At 40.2% G+C, this 19,334-nt stretch overlaps 2 protein-coding genes and 3 non-coding genes across 5 annotated transcripts; all 5 read right to left on the reverse strand.

The window, feature by feature from the left end:
- Positions 1-1,699: 1,699 nt before the first annotated feature.
- LOC124869438 (40S ribosomal protein S8) lies at positions 1,700-4,515 on the reverse strand. The gene is made up of 6 exons (XM_047367279.1): positions 4,440-4,515; positions 3,603-3,709; positions 3,291-3,390; positions 2,937-3,112; positions 2,362-2,491; positions 1,700-1,853 (listed from the first exon to the last, which is right to left on the reverse strand). The coding sequence occupies exons 1-6, from the start codon at positions 4,441-4,443 to the stop codon at positions 1,744-1,746; spliced, it is 627 nt and encodes a 208-aa protein (XP_047223235.1). The 5' UTR covers positions 4,444-4,515; the 3' UTR covers positions 1,700-1,743.
- Positions 2,585-2,653, reverse strand: LOC124870720. The gene has a single exon (XR_007038878.1). It is a non-coding gene; the product is annotated as a small nucleolar RNA SNORD38 (small nucleolar RNA).
- LOC124870721 lies at positions 3,186-3,253 on the reverse strand. Its single transcript, XR_007038879.1, has one exon. It is a non-coding gene; the product is annotated as a small nucleolar RNA SNORD38 (small nucleolar RNA).
- Positions 3,461-3,569, reverse strand: LOC124870712. The gene has a single exon (XR_007038871.1). It is a non-coding gene; the product is annotated as a small nucleolar RNA SNORD46 (small nucleolar RNA).
- A 567-nt stretch (positions 4,516-5,082) lies between the features above and the next one.
- Positions 5,083-18,747, reverse strand: hectd3 (HECT domain containing 3). Its single transcript, XM_047369529.1, has 20 exons — positions 18,656-18,747; positions 17,850-18,308; positions 15,395-15,648; positions 15,175-15,310; positions 14,888-15,009; positions 13,522-13,635; positions 13,268-13,350; positions 12,195-12,360; positions 11,973-12,054; positions 10,014-10,196; positions 9,885-9,937; positions 9,631-9,799; positions 9,423-9,536; positions 8,388-8,477; positions 7,840-8,046; positions 7,631-7,760; positions 6,518-6,592; positions 6,303-6,384; positions 6,146-6,217; positions 5,083-5,310 (listed from the first exon to the last, which is right to left on the reverse strand). The coding sequence occupies exons 2-20, from the start codon at positions 18,201-18,203 to the stop codon at positions 5,226-5,228; spliced, it is 2,571 nt and encodes an 856-aa protein (XP_047225485.1). The 5' UTR covers positions 18,204-18,308; positions 18,656-18,747; the 3' UTR covers positions 5,083-5,225.
- Positions 18,748-19,334: the final 587 nt, after the last annotated feature.

Consider the following 19,334-nt stretch of genomic DNA (forward strand, 5'->3'; position numbering starts at 1 on the left):
GTTTGACAACTCCTCATTTACAGAAACCTTTTCTTAGGAGTCTTTTTCATTACAGCAGAGAGCAGAAAGGGAGCGCACAGCACCAAAAGAGATGAGTCAGAAGGCTGCTGGGGAAAACTTATATGGTTTCTTGTTTGTTGAGTGAAGTACAGTATGGTAATATCAAACTTCTCACAGTGTTTCCCCTTTTCCATGTCGTTTGAACTATTCGTCATTCACGCACTACTGTAGTTATGGTTATGTAGGGTTGCAAACAGTTAGGGCCCTTAAGTTTTTTAAGATCTCACATTATAGTGTCGTCCAAAACACACGTGTGTAAAATATTGATATTTCTGATATGTTTTATACAGCTAAAACAGCCTGGAGTCAAACTGACCCCAATGAACACTGATGCGTGCAACATGTGTACAGGACATTGAAAAAATATTGTCGTGTTATTTTGTTTACCCTTAAATTTGGAAAAGTAACAAAATATGAAGCCAAAAAATGTCAAATATTAATATGGAGACATAAAACTTTGAATAGTCACATTAACCCCATGGATAATAAGAGGGTTAAGATTTGATTCTATAAATTCTTCAAATTTCCTTATTTAGTTTCTTTACAATATGATAGTGATGTGAACAGATGGGGTCCCTGCCCAACATCTCAATCACCAGCTTATTTTTAGTCCACAGTAGATTGAAATAGATGTTACTTGTGATCAAGAGGTCATTCAGTGGCTTTGTTTGAAAAACATGAACTGAAGTTGCAAATTTATTCTTCCAGTTCTGTGAAACATCTTTGCATGTTATCCAATCCTAAATAAGAATCCAGCATGACACCAAGATATTTTACATCTGAGTATTATGTGAAAAGACCGAGCACGACCCATGTTGACATTTCAGGCCAGAGGAAATGAGCTCTGACTGCTGAAGAGTCGTGTTTCAGCCAGTAGATCGTGTGACATTTCTGCTGACGGGGGGTGGGAAACATGGGAGTACCCAGGGAAAACCCAGTTAGAACCTTGAAACTCAAAGAAAAAAACTTAGCTAGAATTCATTATCTTTCTTGCTGCAGATAGAAGTGAAATACTATACATAAAGTAGACCCTCTATGAGGTCCAGGCTTATTGTAAATCTGGTCTAAACTGAAAGACCGACAACAGGACAGATTTTATTCTCAAATGAAGCAGAGATGGAAGAGTTGTTAGTGTATAAAAAGTAAGTACACCTGAGGATTCAAATTGCAGAACCACCAACCTGTAGCATGAAGTTACAAAACGTTGCCAATGGGGAAAAAAGCTTATCTGAACAAGGCAGGTTCTGTCCTTTAGTGATCTGTTCTCCCCCAGACCCAGTTTTACACTTAATGGGTTCATTGCCAAAGAACAGATGTCCAGATAGTTCAAAAATGTGCCTCAAGTTTATTTAAAATGCAAAAATCCTTTCAAATTCTTGTAACACATGGTATTTACCTTCTTGTTTTTAACCAGATTAACATCTGATTAGTTTTTTTTTTTTGCTGAAAAACTATTTTTAACTTGGCCAAATTAAAGACTTTCCTTTAAAACAGCATTGATGATTTTACAAGGTCAGTTAATCAGAAGACATCATCTAAAAGTTTCCACTAGCTCCTGCACAGTTACACCTTTTCATTCTGCAGACCTCAGACAGAAAACTGTTCCTCTTTAACAATGACCCCAGAAGAAACAATCAGGTGTGGGACATTTGAGTTTTATTGGTGTATCAAACAGCTGTACATCTATTTGCCTTTCTTGGCCTTGATCTTCCTCAGGTAGAACTCCAGCTCCTTGCCCTCCAGGAGATAGCCGTCGGCCCTGCCACACTGGCCGGGTCTGGAGGCAATGCAAGCTGTGGAAAAACAAGCAAAACCAAATTTATTAGAGGAACTTAAAAACCAAAGCAGCAATCAGGTTTAACAGAAACATATTGTAACGTGATTTCTAAAGAAATTAAACACAAACATGTTCGTCTAGGTCCTTAAACTTTTTAAATTCTACACTACAGCAGTTTCAGCTGCTTATCCTTATTGATGCCTTGCTTTAAGGAGCATTCAACCCCCCAAATGCCTGCAGTATCAGTGCAGCTCAAGTCAAGTAAATTCTCATCCTGATGTGGGCGCTAGTAAAAACATACCAAACTACAAGCTGATATTCTAGAACAAAACCCATTTATGACCAAAAACTGACTGCAAGAGATTTTAAGCACTAAGGTACCCATGATTCAAAATGTAGACATTAAACAACGTTAGAATCTCTTCTTAGCCAGAGATTTACAGGTTTGATTTCTCGACAGTCAACTTTGTTTTCATCCATACTTTTAACTCCTTTCTGGATTAGGGGCCAAATGTTTGACTTACCAAGCAGTTTTCCCTGCAGGAACTGCTCCTCCAGGAGAGTGCTGATCTTGGATGTCTTTTTACGATCATCATACTTCTTCTGGGTCTTCTTGGACCTCTTCTTATTTAGGATTTCCTCCTCTTCAGGAGTCTGCAAGCAGAACAGGAAACAACTTAGGATAAGAAATAAATCTGTCTCGATAAATATAAAATTTCTGACTTTTTTTGGTGCTTCTAGCCAGTCTTTCTCAGAGACTCTGGTGTCACCACTTCCATTCAGTAGCAGAACTGGTCAAAGTTATCATCATGGAAAGACGTGCTTGAGATCAGAGGATAGTTGTGCCACGGGGCGTCAAAATACAAGGGTCATGTGACCAACCTCAACCAGCTAAAAGCTAACTTTTTAACTTCTAAACATCTCAAAATGTTATGTTCTAAACCAACAGAACACAGAAGGTAGGAGTCCTTAGAAAGCGACCATATACAATCTAATGATGTTAAACAAAAATCAGACAAATTTACTGAATTTGGCATCAATTTACATCTTGTATGTTAAACTACATCTTTAAAAACAATTTAAGAAGTATTAAACGTACCAGCTTGGCTCCCTTCTTGCGTCCCAGAGGAGTGGCGTAGTGAGCCTCATACCACTGTCTGAAGGGAAGGCTGTCAACAAGCACGATGCAGTTCTTCACCAGCGTCTTGGTTCTCACCAGCTCGTTGTTGGAGGCGTTGTAGACCACATCAATGATCCTGGTCTTGCGCGTGCAGCCTGAATACACAGAGCGAAGCAAACTTAGAAGAAAACCCAACAGTTGAAGAAAACTTTAGTTTTACAGGAGGTTTTTCTCAGAGTCTTTGAATTCACCACTTACACTCAGTAGCAGAACTGACAAAGTTATCATCATGGAAAAGAGGCATCATGGGAGGCCAAAACAGGAGACACTCACCCTCAGAGCCCCATGAGAAGTTTCCAACGTCCAGCCTCAGAGCACGGTACTTCTTGTTCCCACCACGGACCCTCACTGTGTGGATGCGACGAGGTCCAAGCTAAGAGTAAAGTTCTGTTAAAGCAATCCTTTGAACTACAGCAGCAGTAAAAGCAACTGGTTTGCACTGCAGCATGTCAGTGTAACTATGACAAGTCCTACCATTGGTAGGTCCAAAGTTTTGAACCAAAACGGCACAAAAAGGAGCCTACCTAAGGGCAAGTTTTCATCACCCATGCTGCTTTAACAAAGCAAGCCAGTCTTTTTGCTCACCTTTGTGTTTGCAGGTGGACGCCCGAGCTCATACTTCCTCTTCTTGTGGTACGGCTTGCGTTTACCGCCGGTCTTGCGGCGTTTATGCCAGTTGTCCCTTGAGATACCTAGAAAAATGTTTTAAAAAGGTGTCACATCACAGTTTCTGCTCCGACATTCACTGAAAACATTCCTGTGCTTGAGTGGTCAGTTCTCCAAGGTAAGGTTTGTCCGCATTTTGGATTTAGGATCCGCATAATAGAGCTTCATCACACCACTCAAGCAATTTCAACCAATTTAAGGCCTCTAATGTTTAATTGTGAAACAACATATCGCATAAAGCTTTTAAAACAGACAGTGACATTTCTAAACTAGTTATATTTACTAATACACATCATAACGTAGTGAAATGTACATTCCTTACCCTTAAGTGCATCAAACTCCGCAAGACATGATCGCCACCAGCACGCTAGCTACTACCAACAGCCCACACTACAGCTTCAAACTGTTTAAACCTTTTTAAATAAACTTCCACAAACCCAGCACGAAACGTTACTCATACTACCTCCCAACACGGCATCTGGCCCATTTTTAATAGCTCTGTGAACCGTTTACGACCACATTTCAGCTGCAGCAGCTAGCTATACATATGTGAGCAGCCATCTTGGAGCATTTCACACAACGTCTAAAAACTATAACATTAAAACACAATCTATTGATTTTAGGAAACAAAGTTCGAGCTAGACACATTTTAAAATCATTAAGCTGCAGCATTGCAACCCATTGATGGAATATTCCTTCACTAAAACAAGAGATGGACAAAGATTCTGCTTCGGAGCTTAGCACGACAACACGTACCCATTCTCAGGCGCCGGCTAGAAAGAGGAACCGCAAGGGCTCATGGGAAAGTTTGAAGCCTCGCGACTCTCGCGATAACTTTCGAAGTTCCGTTTTTGACAAACCCATCAATGGTCCAAATGAAACCATTACTTCTGGGTGCTGGGTTCTGTTTTTGTAAGTACATATTGGTTCAAAAGGACTCACTATAATCCAGGAAACGGATTCTCTGCGGTAAATAAAGCACCTTTTTAAAAATATTCCGTCAGAAACAATGTATCATGGGGCGGTGATAAAAAATATGGAAAAACATCCTTCGATTTTACCGTACATTGATTTTATCAGCAGAGGGCGCTAAAAACAGTCACAGCTCACTATTACCAAATAATTCCCTAGGTTTAGATATTTAGACACATCCCATTCCTAAAATTCCAAAACACCATTGATAATGTCCTATCTGTATAATCACTTTATTTCAATTTTTTCGTACTAAACTAAAGTTTCAGAGACCTTCAGAAAGACTGAAGAACCAATGATAGAAACAACTTGACACCATCTCTGTCTGCTTGGATGTAATGTAGAAAGATGTAAAGAACTGTACTTGTTTAAATCATTATTTTGGCTGGAACATATGACCCGTTTACACAAACATCAACGAGTCAGGTTCATGTTTCCTTATAAGTTCTTTATTATATACAGCTATTGTTAACCGGCAGTTGTAAAGATGTGATTATAAACATGGTGATATACATGTTTTTGTTTTAGAAGGGACTGTAGTGAGCAGCATTCAGTGAGGCAGCAGAGAGATCACTCTTCCCAGGGGCTCATGTCGGTGTCGATGGCCACACAGTTGTACGCAGCGTAACGCAGCTTTTCCTCACAAACCTTGGCACTGAAGAGGAGAGCAGTGAGAGTTTCATTATCAGGTCGCTTCATATATACACAATTCTGGTCAGAAATAAACTAAACAAAAAATTAGGTTACCTATGGTAACCCCAGATTCTACTTTGTACAGGCTTTGGCCTTTTAGGCTATCGCTGGTGGGTTAAAGGTGAAGCAGGATGTAGTCTATGCCTTACTGGGTTTGTCCGAACCACAAGCTAAATAATCTGCTAGGCCAGAATAGCTTCAAAAGCCCAGCCCTCCGCATGCGTACTTATGCACTCAGAAGCATCCTGCGCCAATATAAAAGTGCAGTGAAATAATAATCATTCTGTCAGATCTCAATACAGAATGAGACATGGAAAAAGTGAAAACTTAACACAGGTAAAACCTAATAAATAAGGAGATAAACAGGAAGCTGCCGTGCAAATGTCCTCTACGGTCATTTCTCTGTCCAGAGCTGTGGAGAATGGATCCCCCAGGCGGAGTGAGCTCTGAGCTTCTCGGGAGGATCCAGTGCAGAAGAAGTACAAGCGTGTAAAATAGCCTCACATAACCAATGTGAAAGGTGCTAAGCAGACAGCTGCTCAGCTCAGTTTAGGTTAGACCAGAAGTCTGCAGCCTGTGGCTCTGGAGCAGCATGCAACATTTACTTTGGCACATGTTGTCATAGAACTGTGCAATGTTTTAATTTATTCAGGTAATAAGAAAGGCCTTCATGCAAAATCTGGAAAGAATTTGCACAAGAGAATGACAATGATGGGACAAGAAATGTGGGGTTTTTTTTCAGCCTTTTTTTATTTGTCATTAGGCTGCAAAGAACAAGACACTTAACTTGGTCGTACCTTGGATAGTTGGGTAGATACAGGGTGCTGGAACACGTGGACGACTGTGGAAGTGCGTCAGTTGTGTCAGACCTGATTTAGTAAACAAAAACAAGTTGGAATTACTCTGTTATTCCACTATTGTTATACAACTCTTAAATATAACACTTGTGCATACCCTTGTTTGTCAGGGAAGACATAGATTGGTGCAGGGAGACGACTTCTACCCGTTACAAACCTCAGAAACCTGCTACGATCCTCTGGAAATGGAAAAATCACTGTGTTTAATCTGAGTTTAATTCATTTTTAGTTTGTTCAGTTGAATTTAAAAGACCTATCTTAACAGTTCATATATATGTTGTTAGTTAGAGTAAAATGTAACGGAGAACTAACCGTTGGTGAAGTTTGTCAGCGCCTCCCATAAGTACTGCACTCTGACATCACCTTGTTCCAGGTCTTCGTAGCGTGCTGGTTGGTAATGAAAACATTATTATCATTCATGTAAATTATCTAAATGAGTATTTTTTGGGTAGATTTTAACTTTTATTGAACACAACATGCAACAACACTTTAAAGGGCTCAGATTTCAGTATGAGCTGCCCGGGACAAACTGATCATTCATAAAATAGCAATGAAATGTTGAGTAAGTGTTTTGGTGCTAAAACACCCCTGATTGCTGCAGGTTTTTACACTTTAAACTTGCAAAAAGCTTCCTTGCTTTGCAAGATATTGATCCTAATCCTAAATGCCAATACAAGAACAAGAGTCTTTGCTTTCATCTTCCCCTTTCAGTGGTCATAATGTTATGGCTGGTAGGTGTAGGTAACATGGCCAAACCTGAAGCCAAGTTAGATGGGTAACTAGATTTCGTAATAAGTAACAGCCTAAATAATAATTAGGATGCAGTTTTTGATGTTTTTCTGGGAAAGATCACATATGAAATTCCTAAAGGCTGTGTTCTTGGAACACTTTTATTTAAGATCATCATGCTGCCACTAACTGAGGTGATATTGCATCTTTATCATTATGACACAAAAATTAGAGCTGAGTTTTATTTTCAATAGGTTAGATACAAAAAACCCATCATGCACAGTCCTTTGATCGCTGCATTGGCTCCAGTTTGTTAAATAAAATACTTTACAATCTTTCTATTTTTCTATCTTACCAGGACTAATAAACTAAACGAAGGGGTCCAGCATTTAGTTTCTATGCTCCTCAGTTCTGGAACCAGCTCATGAAAACCTAATATGTTCCTGAATTTGGTGGCTCCTTTATTTTTGGACTGATTCGCCACAGCTTTCCAGTGAATGAATGTTTTATAATCTATGTAATGGATTGCACTTTATTTGTTCTAAATTATTTTAATTATTTCTTTTTATGTAGTGCCTACATTTTGGCGCCATTCTTGTAATATATTTCCCTGCCTCTAAAACTGAAGTTGCCTTTTAAACTTGGTTTATTGGCTTAATAATGGTCGTCATCACCTGTTCTAAGAGTAAAACTTACTGAGCCGTTTTAGGGCTTCCACAGTAATCTCCGGGTCTCCACACACTTTCTTTTCCACCTCCTGCCATGTAAGGAGGTCCAGTACGGCCTGAGGAACCACCTTCAGCAGCCCTGCCTGCATGGCTGCGATCTGCAGCAATACACAGAAAATCAGACAACGACAACAAAACGCATGAAGCGTCAACAAGTTACAGGAACTCATCTCTAACCTGCTGCTTGCTCTCCTCCAGCCGAGCCTTCTGCACCAGGCGGATGAACTCGCTGCGGTCCTCGTATCGAACTGGCACGTTGCTGCCACCTGGGATGAGGTCCATCATCTGACCATCAGTCAGCTGGGTCGTGTAGACCAGCTCCTCCCCGAACCTGAACTCGAACGTCTCTTTGTCCATGTTCTCCATGGCTTCCAGCAAGTTTACCTGAACACAGATTGGAGCCAAATTTATGGAAAGCCATCAAAGACCAAGACACATTTATTTTTTAATTCTGTGCAAAATTTACAATTGGACACAGGAAAACCAAGAGAATATACCAAGTATTAAAAAAAAAGAACATAAATAATTATTTCACAGCAATTCAAAATATAACAAAATAACTTGTTTATAAGCATAAACTGTCACCAAATAAATATTGCAATAATTTTTGGCCATGACAGTTTACTGAACCTAGAGTCTCCTGTTGGTATTAAGCTCTGTTCAGAGTCCCCTCCTGAGGATTGAGATGTTTTGTATTTTATGACAGCTAGTATAGAAGTCCTCACCAGCACCGAGTCCACTGCTGGGAAGTCTTTGCTCCAGCTGACTGCCTCCCCTGTTAGCTGCTTCCAGACCAGGCCAGGCAGAGCCAACACCTGTAGGATGGACAGAGTAATGGACAAAGAGAACTAATCACCGTCTTCAAAAAAAGTCCCCATTGTCCCCTTTTTTCTCATTTAGTTGACGTTACAACCACAAACTTGTTTTTATTTCATTTTATTTGGTTTTCAGATACAGAAACAATGCACAGTCCATAATTTTGAAGTGGTTTTCAAAATGTTTCAGAAATAAAAATGTGAGGAGCACTCTGGGTCAATACTACTGAAATAGCAAAATAGCTTAAGATCAGTCAGACTGACCAGATCTGTAAACATCCATTTTCAAATTCTCGATTGGATTTAGCTTGGGACTTTGACTGGGCCATTCCAACACATATAAATGTACAAGTCTTTTGGGGCATGTCACTAACAGTTTTTCTACATCTAAAACCTTTGTGAACAGAAAACAAGACTTCTTATGGCTTTTCTCTTGTTGCTCTGTCATAAAGGCAGCATAAAAATTCTTCACTTATGTCGCTTAATTATTTATGCTTTTTACACCACGTTGTTTTTATATCAGATGGTTACTCTGACTGGAAATGATTTATGTTCTGTTCTGAGTGTTTCACAAAGGAAGATCAATGGTGGCGCACCGTCTCCTGCCTCCATTTCCTGTGTGAACAATCATCATCTTCTGTGTAAATAATTGTGCATCACAAACGAGTTTAATATGTTTGTAAAATACCACTTCCTTACAATGCTATGATGTTTTTGAGCTTGGAGTTATTTGAATATGTTAGAAGTCAGCTTTTGTGTTGGCCTCCTTAAAACTATCCCTTAGCTTCAGCCTCTGAGCTTAACTAATGTGGATTCATATGAAAAGAAGACACTAAAACAAGGTATGTATCAACAGCTTAATACATCTAACAGAACCTCACCTGAACTACGACTTTAGGTACTAAATTCTTGCTTCCATTGTCCTACAGAGAAGGTATAACTCACCAAGAAGTCTTTTCCCCTGAGAGCAGCACCCATCAGCTGACCGATCCACTCATATATTTGGAAGTCTTTACAGGACGGGTTAGGTACGTAGTAATCTCTGGCCTCAAAGTCTCCCTGACAGATAGAGGGAAATGATGGTTTGAGAAAAGTGAGGCTCATTGAAGCTTGGTGTGGTCCTTAGAAAAAGTGTTGGGGTTGGACCTGCTACCTGGTTGGATGTCCGAGTGAAGAACGGCAAAGGCATGGGACACTCAGCTGAGCTGGGGCAAAGCTCCTCCGACATGTCTGCCAGGCTGTCCCGAAATCCTCCTCCTTGGTCGATGATTCCCTCAGCAATGAACTTGCATTCCCACCACTGGTCATAGCGAGCTGGCCATCTGGTGAGACAAAACACAGTCGTTTATATCCAAGTTTATGATCAAACTTTACTGAGCTTAATATCATGAGGCCAAGAAGAGGTACCTGTAATCTAAAGTCTTTTCATGTTTGTCGGATGGCTTGAGACCTTGATACACCTTCAGGAGCAGAGATAAACATGAGACCACAGCTACAGCATCTGAATGAGCTGAACCACTGAAGTTAACAACCGACCTGACTGAACACGGCGTTCTTGCAGCTTGGGTCCAGAGACGGGTTGTCTCTGTGCTCCATGGCCAGACGTCTGTTGATGTAGAGGCGAGGCATGAAGTTAGGCTTGCTGGTCTCTGAGTCCTTCAGGCACTGAATGATGAGGGCGGAGCGCCGTTTGGACAGCAGCAAGAACTGCTTTATGCTCTAGAGGGCGCCACAGAACACACAAAGAGATAAAAACACAAAGAAGTGAGTACATTTCTTTTGGAGCATATTTCCTATACTTCCAGGTGTGCGATTTCAAAGAAAGACATGTCAGAGTCGAAAAAAATAAAATCTTCTGTGAAATGTAGATCTTATTCTAAAGGTCCGCTGCTTTAGTCCGGTCCAAAAACCGACTTTTATTTTTTCATTTGGTGCAGTTCGCTTACACTTTGTACTTTTGGCAAATGAACTATAACTTGTAAACAAAGCCACGTGGGTGAAGACAATTGTTCCCATTGGACAGAAAAGACCGGGGCGAAACAACTGTGGAAATCCTGCGAGCAGCACCTCTATTCTCCATATTTGTGTTGTTATTACAGCTGCAATATCATCGTGAGGGTCAAGAGCAGCTCATTCAACACTGATTTTGCAACGTTCTATTTATAATTTTGGAACGGCATCAGCGAATGCTTGCTGCACGCCGAGGGTGACGCTGTCCTCTGCACTGAGGTAAAACACGCAGGCATCAGTGTTGCTAAGCAACAGGGCACGGTTCAGGTAAGATTTCAGTATAACGTTCACTGCTATGGTGGCTTGTTAAGTCCAAAGAGACATATGTTTTCTGTTGTTGGGTCAGATAGAGGTTTCTATTCACACCAGAAGTGAACTGTACAAGAGTTTGTTTGGAAGTGGACCAAGACCACCACAAAAAGTGGGCCTCGGACCGGTTGTTTGGACCGAGGAGGGGAAAACGAACTCTGATCCGTTTAAAGTGGACCAAAAGTGGCTGGTGTGATCACAGCCTAAAGACTTTATAGAAGGAACAGTGTAACGTGGGAATCACTAATACCTTTCCATATTGTTTTACATATTTCCATACCTACCTAAATCTGGAAAATACTTGAATTAAAGTCCAGTTTTCCAGTCTGTATGGGAACTATATTAAGGGCAAAAGTCTCAGGAACTATTAATAAAAGCTTTTCAACCAGCAATGCCATAAAAAAAACTAGCAGGCTTTCTTATGGCAGAGGAAAGGAAAAGTACAAGTTTCTGCAATATGTGCATAACAGCTATTGGAATATACTGAGAAAAATAGAGGCTACTACTACAAAAACAACTACAATAGAAAATTACAAAATTCAGACTCACTAAAGACTAGACCTTTTATCTGCAAATTTAAATGTGATTTCTTCTTTTTAAAAAAAATCAGATTTGTGTTTTTTCCTTCAGTTTCATGTTTCGAGTCAGCTGATAAAATCCTGCTGTGACCCTGCAAATTAGGCAGTTAAAGAAAAAAGATATTTCCTATTTTTGAGTTTTACTTTTGTTTCTTTCAGATGAACGTTTTTAGTCTTGAGGTGAAGAAAGCAGCAGTAGAAAAATAATTCTGATCCTGCTGCTTTGAATAATGAAATAAGATGCAGCAACATTTGTGTTCTGAAAGCAGAGGCTTCGTTCCCTTTAATGCTGTCTTTAGTTTTGATTCTCAGATGTTCTGACCGTTTTATTCATTCCTTTATAATGTTTTTTTTTAACGATCTCACTTATATTTGCATTAATTCCATCACTAGGCACCAGAAGGAAACTTCTGTTTTATGAAACAAACCTTGTACAAATAAATGAACCTTGTCTGATTTAACCTATTCAACTGTCTGTTGATCTTATGTTTGTTTAGAGTAGTGCAGGTCACCACAATTTAAACACTAGCAGTGCCTCAACTTTCAACTGGTTTTATTTTATTTGTTGGACCAGATAAAGACATATGATCTGACTCACTTTGATCTGGCTAAACATTCCCAGGCTGTAATCCCAGGCTGGCACCAGGTGTGGCAGCACATTGTCAAGTAGACTGATGAACCTGAAACAGACCAAATATGAAACCAAACTGAAGGTAAAAGGCATCATGGGCAGTAAGAAAACATTACTGACCTAAATATAAAGTTCAGTCCAGCCATAGAAAACAGAACTGAAATGGCAGCAGGTTAGGTTCTGGCCTACCTCTGGATCACCAACGCTCTGCGGTACAGGACGTCGGGCGGCGTGCCCTGCAGACGGGGGTAACGCACCAGATTGGAAGAATCAAAAACATCGGCGTTCAGACCCAGATCCCTTTCACAGGACGACTTGATCTTTAAACCTCGAATTCGCACATCTATCCCCTCATCTGTGAAGGACAAACAAGTGGAAACCTTTTATCAGGATACACTAGAACAACAATTAAAAAATGGGAAGATAAAAATCATTTTCAAATTTAGTTTTAATTCTGGAAACCAAACCCTCATATCAGAGCTTTATTACCCACATTTTAGGCCCAAATGCTCTAGTTACTTTTCCAATAGAACATGTGTTTTGCAGATGGATACAAGTTCAGTTTTATTTTCTGTTTTTATTAATAACTTCAAGACGAAAACGATTAAAGCAAAAGTGCACCGTTACGCAGATGACACCATACTTTACTCAGTACGTTGGTTCTGGAGGGAGGCCGCATCAAACTACCTTTCACCTGCTCTAGACATCACTTTATGGCTTGAATTTGGCTCTTTAATGTGAGTTTTCAAAAATCCACCCCATCTCTTAGACAATGTTGGTATTTCTACCCGTGGTGGAGCTCTTCTGCAGAGAGTATCATCCTACAAATATATTGGGTATTTGGCTAGACGACGGCAATTCCTTCTGAGCGCATTCTGAGCATTTAGTAAAACAGCTGAAGGTTAGGCTGGGTTTTCATCATCAAAATATTATTTATCAGTCTGCAAAAACTTGTTTAGGCTACATTTATGAACATCACTGATTATAGTGACACTATTTATATGCATGCTGCCTTCTCTGAACTTTGTTGATCTAAGAGATCACATCAACTGCTTTTCTTAAGTTGGACATTTTCTCTGTGTCATGAAGACTCTAACCTGTTTGATTTTGTTTCTGTATTTCTTTATTGATGTTGAACCTTAAGCTTGTAAAATGTAAAGACATAACTTCTTGGACAGGTCTCCACTGGAAAACAACTGGCAATTTTAAGAGACATCCTGAAAAACAAAAACATAAATTTAAAACAAACAAAAACAACCCACCTCTACATTCCTCGATTCGAATTTCAATAACAGGCAGATGAGAAGTCATATCCTCCAGAACACACACCTCTCCAATCAGATTGCTACAACATAAATGAGAACCGTAAGCTATGAAATACACAAAACAAAATATTTTCTGGTATTATTCTGGTGTAAAGGCAATGATGAGGGGGAGGTCTTCACAAACCACCAACAATTCAGCTGATATAATACTAATCAGTGAGAGTAAGAAAAATGTATTGGCCGAAGCTCACTCATCTATGGTGACATCACTCAGCTTCTTCAGATTGTCTCCTTCTCCTCCATAAACAGTTACTCTCTTGGGCATGTAGTTGTCATCAGTTGAGTCAACAGTCAGTATCAGCTTACTATTGGAAGAAAAAAGGCTCTGGATAAACAATAAAACCTTGTACAGAAAAAAAGACTTAATGCTTGTTGTGTCAGTGTTAAGGTTTAGGTTGTAGGAACCTCTTCAGAAACAAATCCTCATGGTCACTTCTCTGTTTGCTGCAAATCTCTCCTTACATGTTTAACTATACTAGCAAATCTCCTATGAGTAAATGAGGCTTCGTACGTTGTGTTTTTGTTTTGTTTTTGAGGAGAAGGACTAAAAATGCAAAACTCCTGGTCAGAAACCAGACTGTGAAGCTTCCAGAAACAAAAGGCTGCAGGAGTTCCAAGAGGTTCTGGAACAAATTGGGTCTTAGGTAAAGATATGAGAAAAGCAGGGGCTGTTAAAAAATATTAAGATGAATACATTTCACTTTTTACACAGTGGAAACAGGTCTTTACACAGCGACTACAACATGCATCTAAGCAAAAACTTTAGGATGAAACTTAATAAATACTAGAAAATAAACCAAAAATAAATGCTGTCAGTTTGCAGATGTTGGGCTGCAAATGGTGGCGCTGCACAATATTTTCAAATACATCGTCATGGTAATACCACTCTGGGCAAAGTTAATATGGCACAGGACTCTTTGAATGCAATACGTTTGGGCTGATATAGTCCAGTTATCAGGAATTCACTTTTCATCCCAGCAATATATTAGAGCCTGTTGGATAGAGTCTCGCTGCAGCAGATCTGACATAAATGACCAAGAAGGTGAAAGTAATAGAGAGGTGGATTAGCATCGTAATGTAAGATGAGAAAAACACAGGTGAGAAATATTGGGTATCGTCATTGCAATATTTAACTATAATGTTGCCATTGCACGATTTCCTTACAGGGCTGCAACTAACGATTATTTCGGTAATCAATTAATCTGTAGACTATATTTTCGATTAAGGTGCTTAATAGGAGATTGTTTTGCAGAATTTGTACCAGATGAAGGTAAAACTATGCTACTTGAGGAGTTCTGGATAGAGCATATTTCAGACAAAGAAGGTTTTCCATCTTAAATGCCAAATGTTTATGTTTTGTTAAATTTTGGCCTTTTAGAGCCTGTATACTCCAGTTAACGATTATTCAATCACTAAATTAGTTGATGGTTATTTCAATAATCGATTAATCCGATGAATTGTTTCAGCCCTATTATCTTATATTGTGCAGCCTTTGCCAAGGGTTGATACAGAAAACACAAGTTGAGCTTCAAACATAAATAACCAGCAGACTCCTACTTGACCACAGTGCCTCTCTTCATGTGCAGGCGGATCCAGTGCTGCCCCTGCATGCCGTCGCTCTCCCAGTAGGTTTCTGTATCACCATCAGTCAGACAGTTCAACCCCCCGCTGGGATCCTCCTGCCATTGAAGATCAGGTCAGTTTGATTCATGCACATTATTCACAAACATGTTTGCACCACAGAAACTAAAAGCTTTACAAGCATTTCTGTCCAATGAAAGGGGATGAGTTCAGAGCTGTGAGAGTAAAAGCCGTTAAGAGTTAACTGTCTGAATGTTTCGCACCGAACTTGAGGACACGTCGATGCTGGTGACGCATTGCTTTACACTCCCCAGGTTCTCGTCCTCTTTTCCTATGTGGTCGTAGAAGTAGTGCACCAGGTCCTGGTCGCATTCATAGGTCCAGGTGGGAGGAACGTACCTGGAATATGCAAAGTTAGTTTTTAAACTTACAACATTACGACCTCATAAACAGTAAACGGTCACTTCATACGAACATGTTCACCTCAGCTTCTGGACAGCCTCGGAGTCGCACTCTGCGATTTTGGGTTTAGAGCCGATGTAGAGCGCGTTCTCCACGTCCACCACCTGCTCCCACCTATGGCAGGGTTTGTGGTCGTAGCCAAATAGTTGCTGCTGCCTGCTGATCGTCTCCGCTGACTCCACAGGAACCAACCTGTCGCCTCCCTCTGTGTGCTTACACACCAGGATCCAGCCTTCCTCCAGCTCCTGGCCGGGGCGGAGCTCCTCCAGCTGCTCCTGGGAGCAGAGGCGGGTCATTGGGTCATCAAAAACATCAACAAAACATTTCTCCAAATAACAAACCTTCCACTGAGTCAGGCTGCAAATGTTTCTTTCTGAAATGCTCTCTGCATGGGGGAAAAATGCAGCGTGAAAACCACCATTGGATGACCTTTCTAATTAATCTCAAACAAAAAAAAAAAAACATCTAAATGACTTTAAAGAAATCAAAAAAGCCAATATTTTTAATTAAACTTGTGCCAAATAAATGTCTACACTAAAGATCTTAGGTCTAAATCTAAAGGTCTGGGGCTGAGATGGGCCAGGTTAGCAAAGGAATAGTTACCTTTTACTTTTGAACTGATACGGTACCAATACCCGGTACCTGGGAATCGGTATCGGTAGTCAATGGTACCAGTTTTCGGTACTTTTGTGTGTGTTTATGTGGTAATAAATGTTAATTTGTTTAAAAATAAAATCTCAACATTTTTTAATTTAACATATTTTTTCTCAATATATAAACGTTAATGTATATTTCAAAACAATCAGTTGTTTCAAACATTTCTTCTCCCATGTTTCTGGCTGCAGACGAAGAGTCGCTAACGGATACAGACGTGGTAACAGTGCTGAATGCAGGAGTTGTAACCGTGGATCTGAGGCTGACGAAAATTGTGCTTAACCAGGAGCTTCCTCAGATTAGGAGTATTCCCGCCGCCGCCCAATTAAACAGAGCTCTTCTGTTTATTTGGTGCTGAAACGTTTCATACCAAATACTACCCCAGCGAACACCAAGCTTTCCATGTAGCACTATAACCACATATTTCATCATAAATAACTGCTTAAGAAGAGAGTAAATCCCCTTTTATTGTGTCACTGTCCTGTTTTTCTTTTCCATACTTAACTCCCTGACCAACTTGGGCTGAAAGTTCAATGCTCTGTGCACAACCAGTGACTGCCCGCATGCTGCCAAATAGCCATTAGCTGAAATGCTTAGAGGGGGCCAAGCACCAACTTCAGAATTAAATTTAAGCTACTCCTCATTAAATTCAAGACCATCCACAACCTTGCCCCACCTTACCTCTCTCAGCTCCTCCATGTTCACACGCCCTCCGGTCTTCCTCCTCCATTCACCTCTCTGTTCCAACCTCTGTCCATTTCAGCACCATGGGGGGCCAAGCCTTCTCTTACTCTGTCCCCCGGCTCTGGAATCAGCTGCCACTCAATATCCGTAATATTGACTCCCTTCCTCGGTTTAAAATCTGTCTCCAAACTCACCTTTTTAAATCTGCATATTCCCCTTAATGTCTTATTTACATTGAGTTGCTGGTGTTTTGTTGGTTTTTGTGCTTTGTTTACTGTTTTTAATTTGTCTTGTACAGTGTCCTTGAGTGTTACAAGAGGGTCTTTTAAATAAAATGTATTATTATTATGCTGCAATGTCAGCCACTTGAACCATTCTGCATTCTAAAGCTAGTAAATATTTAACTTTGCAGACAGAGCTTTGCATAGTGTTGCCTGATGAATAAGCAACATCGGGTAATTGCTGCAGCATTTGGGTGGCACTTGCTTAATATTTGGAAATACATAGAGCTGAGTTGCATATTTACTGCATTTTTTGACATCTTCTTCCAACCTAGCTTAGCTACAGATCACACTTCATGTCTTACTGTAACAGATACGTAGAAAGGCGAGACTGGAGCGTTGTTTACTCAAAGTCGCACATCTTAACACACCACAGAAACACCAGGCAGATATGTAATATTGTGATGGGTTAAAAGACATTAATCGCACTAGAACTGTAGAATTTATAAAACTGCAATCATCATAATTTCTGAGTGCTGTCACAAAGGACTATTTTTGCAGACACCCATTATAGCTCTAAGTGACCAGAATTGGAAAGCTCAGGGAGAGTGGTGGGACTTTATGCACAGCAAGAAAACAACAAAACACTTTTCCTAAATATTATTACACAGACCCCTGTAAAGATATGACAATAAACATTAACCATTAAAGTTGCTGCAATGTGATGAGGTTGTGGATTCATTCTAGTTTTTTATTCTTTTGATTCTGAGGTGAATTATTTTGAATAAAAGTAGTCAGAAAAATGTGTGAATCAGTTTTTACAATCTCTGGTTTTAACAGCGTTGTTGACCAATCTTCAGAGGGATGCAGTCCTTTGAGAAGCTGCATGAGAGTGAAGGGATGGTTGATGAGCTTACCTTATTCACTTTGACCCAGAGACCCTGGCTGTTGCAGTACTCCTCCCCTGTGGTCCTGATGCAGGTCCCTTTCTTCGGCCCAATGTTGTACTTGCATGACTTCTTGGTGTGTGGAACCTGATGAGGACTTTCAAAGACAGACAGGAGGGTTTTTCCCACTGTGGATCCTCCTGCAGAGGGTCCGGCAGAGGAAGCAGAGCTGGATGATGAATCCTTGCAGATTTTGTAGCACACCTCTTTGGGGACGTAGCACAAACTCTCTGGGACCTGTTCACCCTTCTTGAAACTCATGATGCACCTGTTCAAGAAGCGGATCCTTCCCAGAAGGAGATGAGGGTTGTCTCCCAGAGACATGATGGAGAGGATGAACAGATGATCAACAGCTCCGCAGCAGGGGGAGATCAGCTGACATTACACTTCTGTCCTGCTTTGTTTTCCAGCCTGGATGCAGGGATGATGCTGTCAAACCAAACAACACAGAACATTCAGAGGAAAAGTGGCCTCATTATTCTGCTCTAAAGCTCAACTTATAAAGAATGATCAAGCTCTCAAAGGTCAGACATGATTCAGTCAGAGTGTAAAGGTCACCCACTCTGCAATTACAAAGTCCCCTCATTTCAAAATGTAGAAGCCACTGGGCTAACGTTAGCATGGTAGCTGTTCTGGAATTACTGAGACTCTTCTACTTTATTAACAAAAACAAATAAATAACCCGCTAAATATTTTCTATACTATGTTGGAGAAACGTTACACAGTTTAAGAACAAATCCAGAGACTGTCTTCAGAAATAGTAACTGTTAACGTACCTGCTGACAGCGCTTTAGGTGGAGTAAGTCTCCTGTTCGTGTAGGTTTCTAACAACGCGGAAGTGCCGCAGACTAAACGGATCCTCTTTAACTTCCGTCCAGTTTACATTTCAAAATAAAAGCTCAAGTTTTTATTTTAAACGCTCAGTAAAACAGTTGCTAAACGTTGTGAGCTGAAATAACGTGTTGAAAAGTAAATACAAAGTACGAAGTACAAAACCAATTAATAAGAAAAAAAAAATGAAAGTAGAGGTAATCTTTTCAGTCAATCCACAATTTAGTTTTATAAATTCTAATAATTAGACATTGAATGTAAACGTTGAAATGCCTGCATATTTATTTATTTGTTTGGTTAGTATTCTCACTCACACACACGCACCCTAGGTGTGTGAATGAGTGTGTGCTTGGTTGTTTGTGTGTTGCCCTGGGATGATCTGGCAACCTATCCAGGGTGTACCCCGCCTCCTGCCCATAGACTGCTGGAGATAGGCACCAGCTATGGGAGAAGCGGTAGAAAATGACTGACTGACTTTCATAGGGGAATTAAATCAAATCCAACATGAATGCCAATGTGAATTAATTTATGCAGCACATTTAAAATAACAGAAGTTGACCAAAGTGCTTTACAATTCGGCAAGCAAAACAGTTGAACTGTATAAAACCCTAAAACAAAAGAGGA

Source organism: Girardinichthys multiradiatus, chromosome 6, assembly GCF_021462225.1.
Source record: "Girardinichthys multiradiatus isolate DD_20200921_A chromosome 6, DD_fGirMul_XY1, whole genome shotgun sequence".
NCBI lineage: Eukaryota > Metazoa > Chordata > Actinopteri > Cyprinodontiformes > Goodeidae > Girardinichthys > Girardinichthys multiradiatus.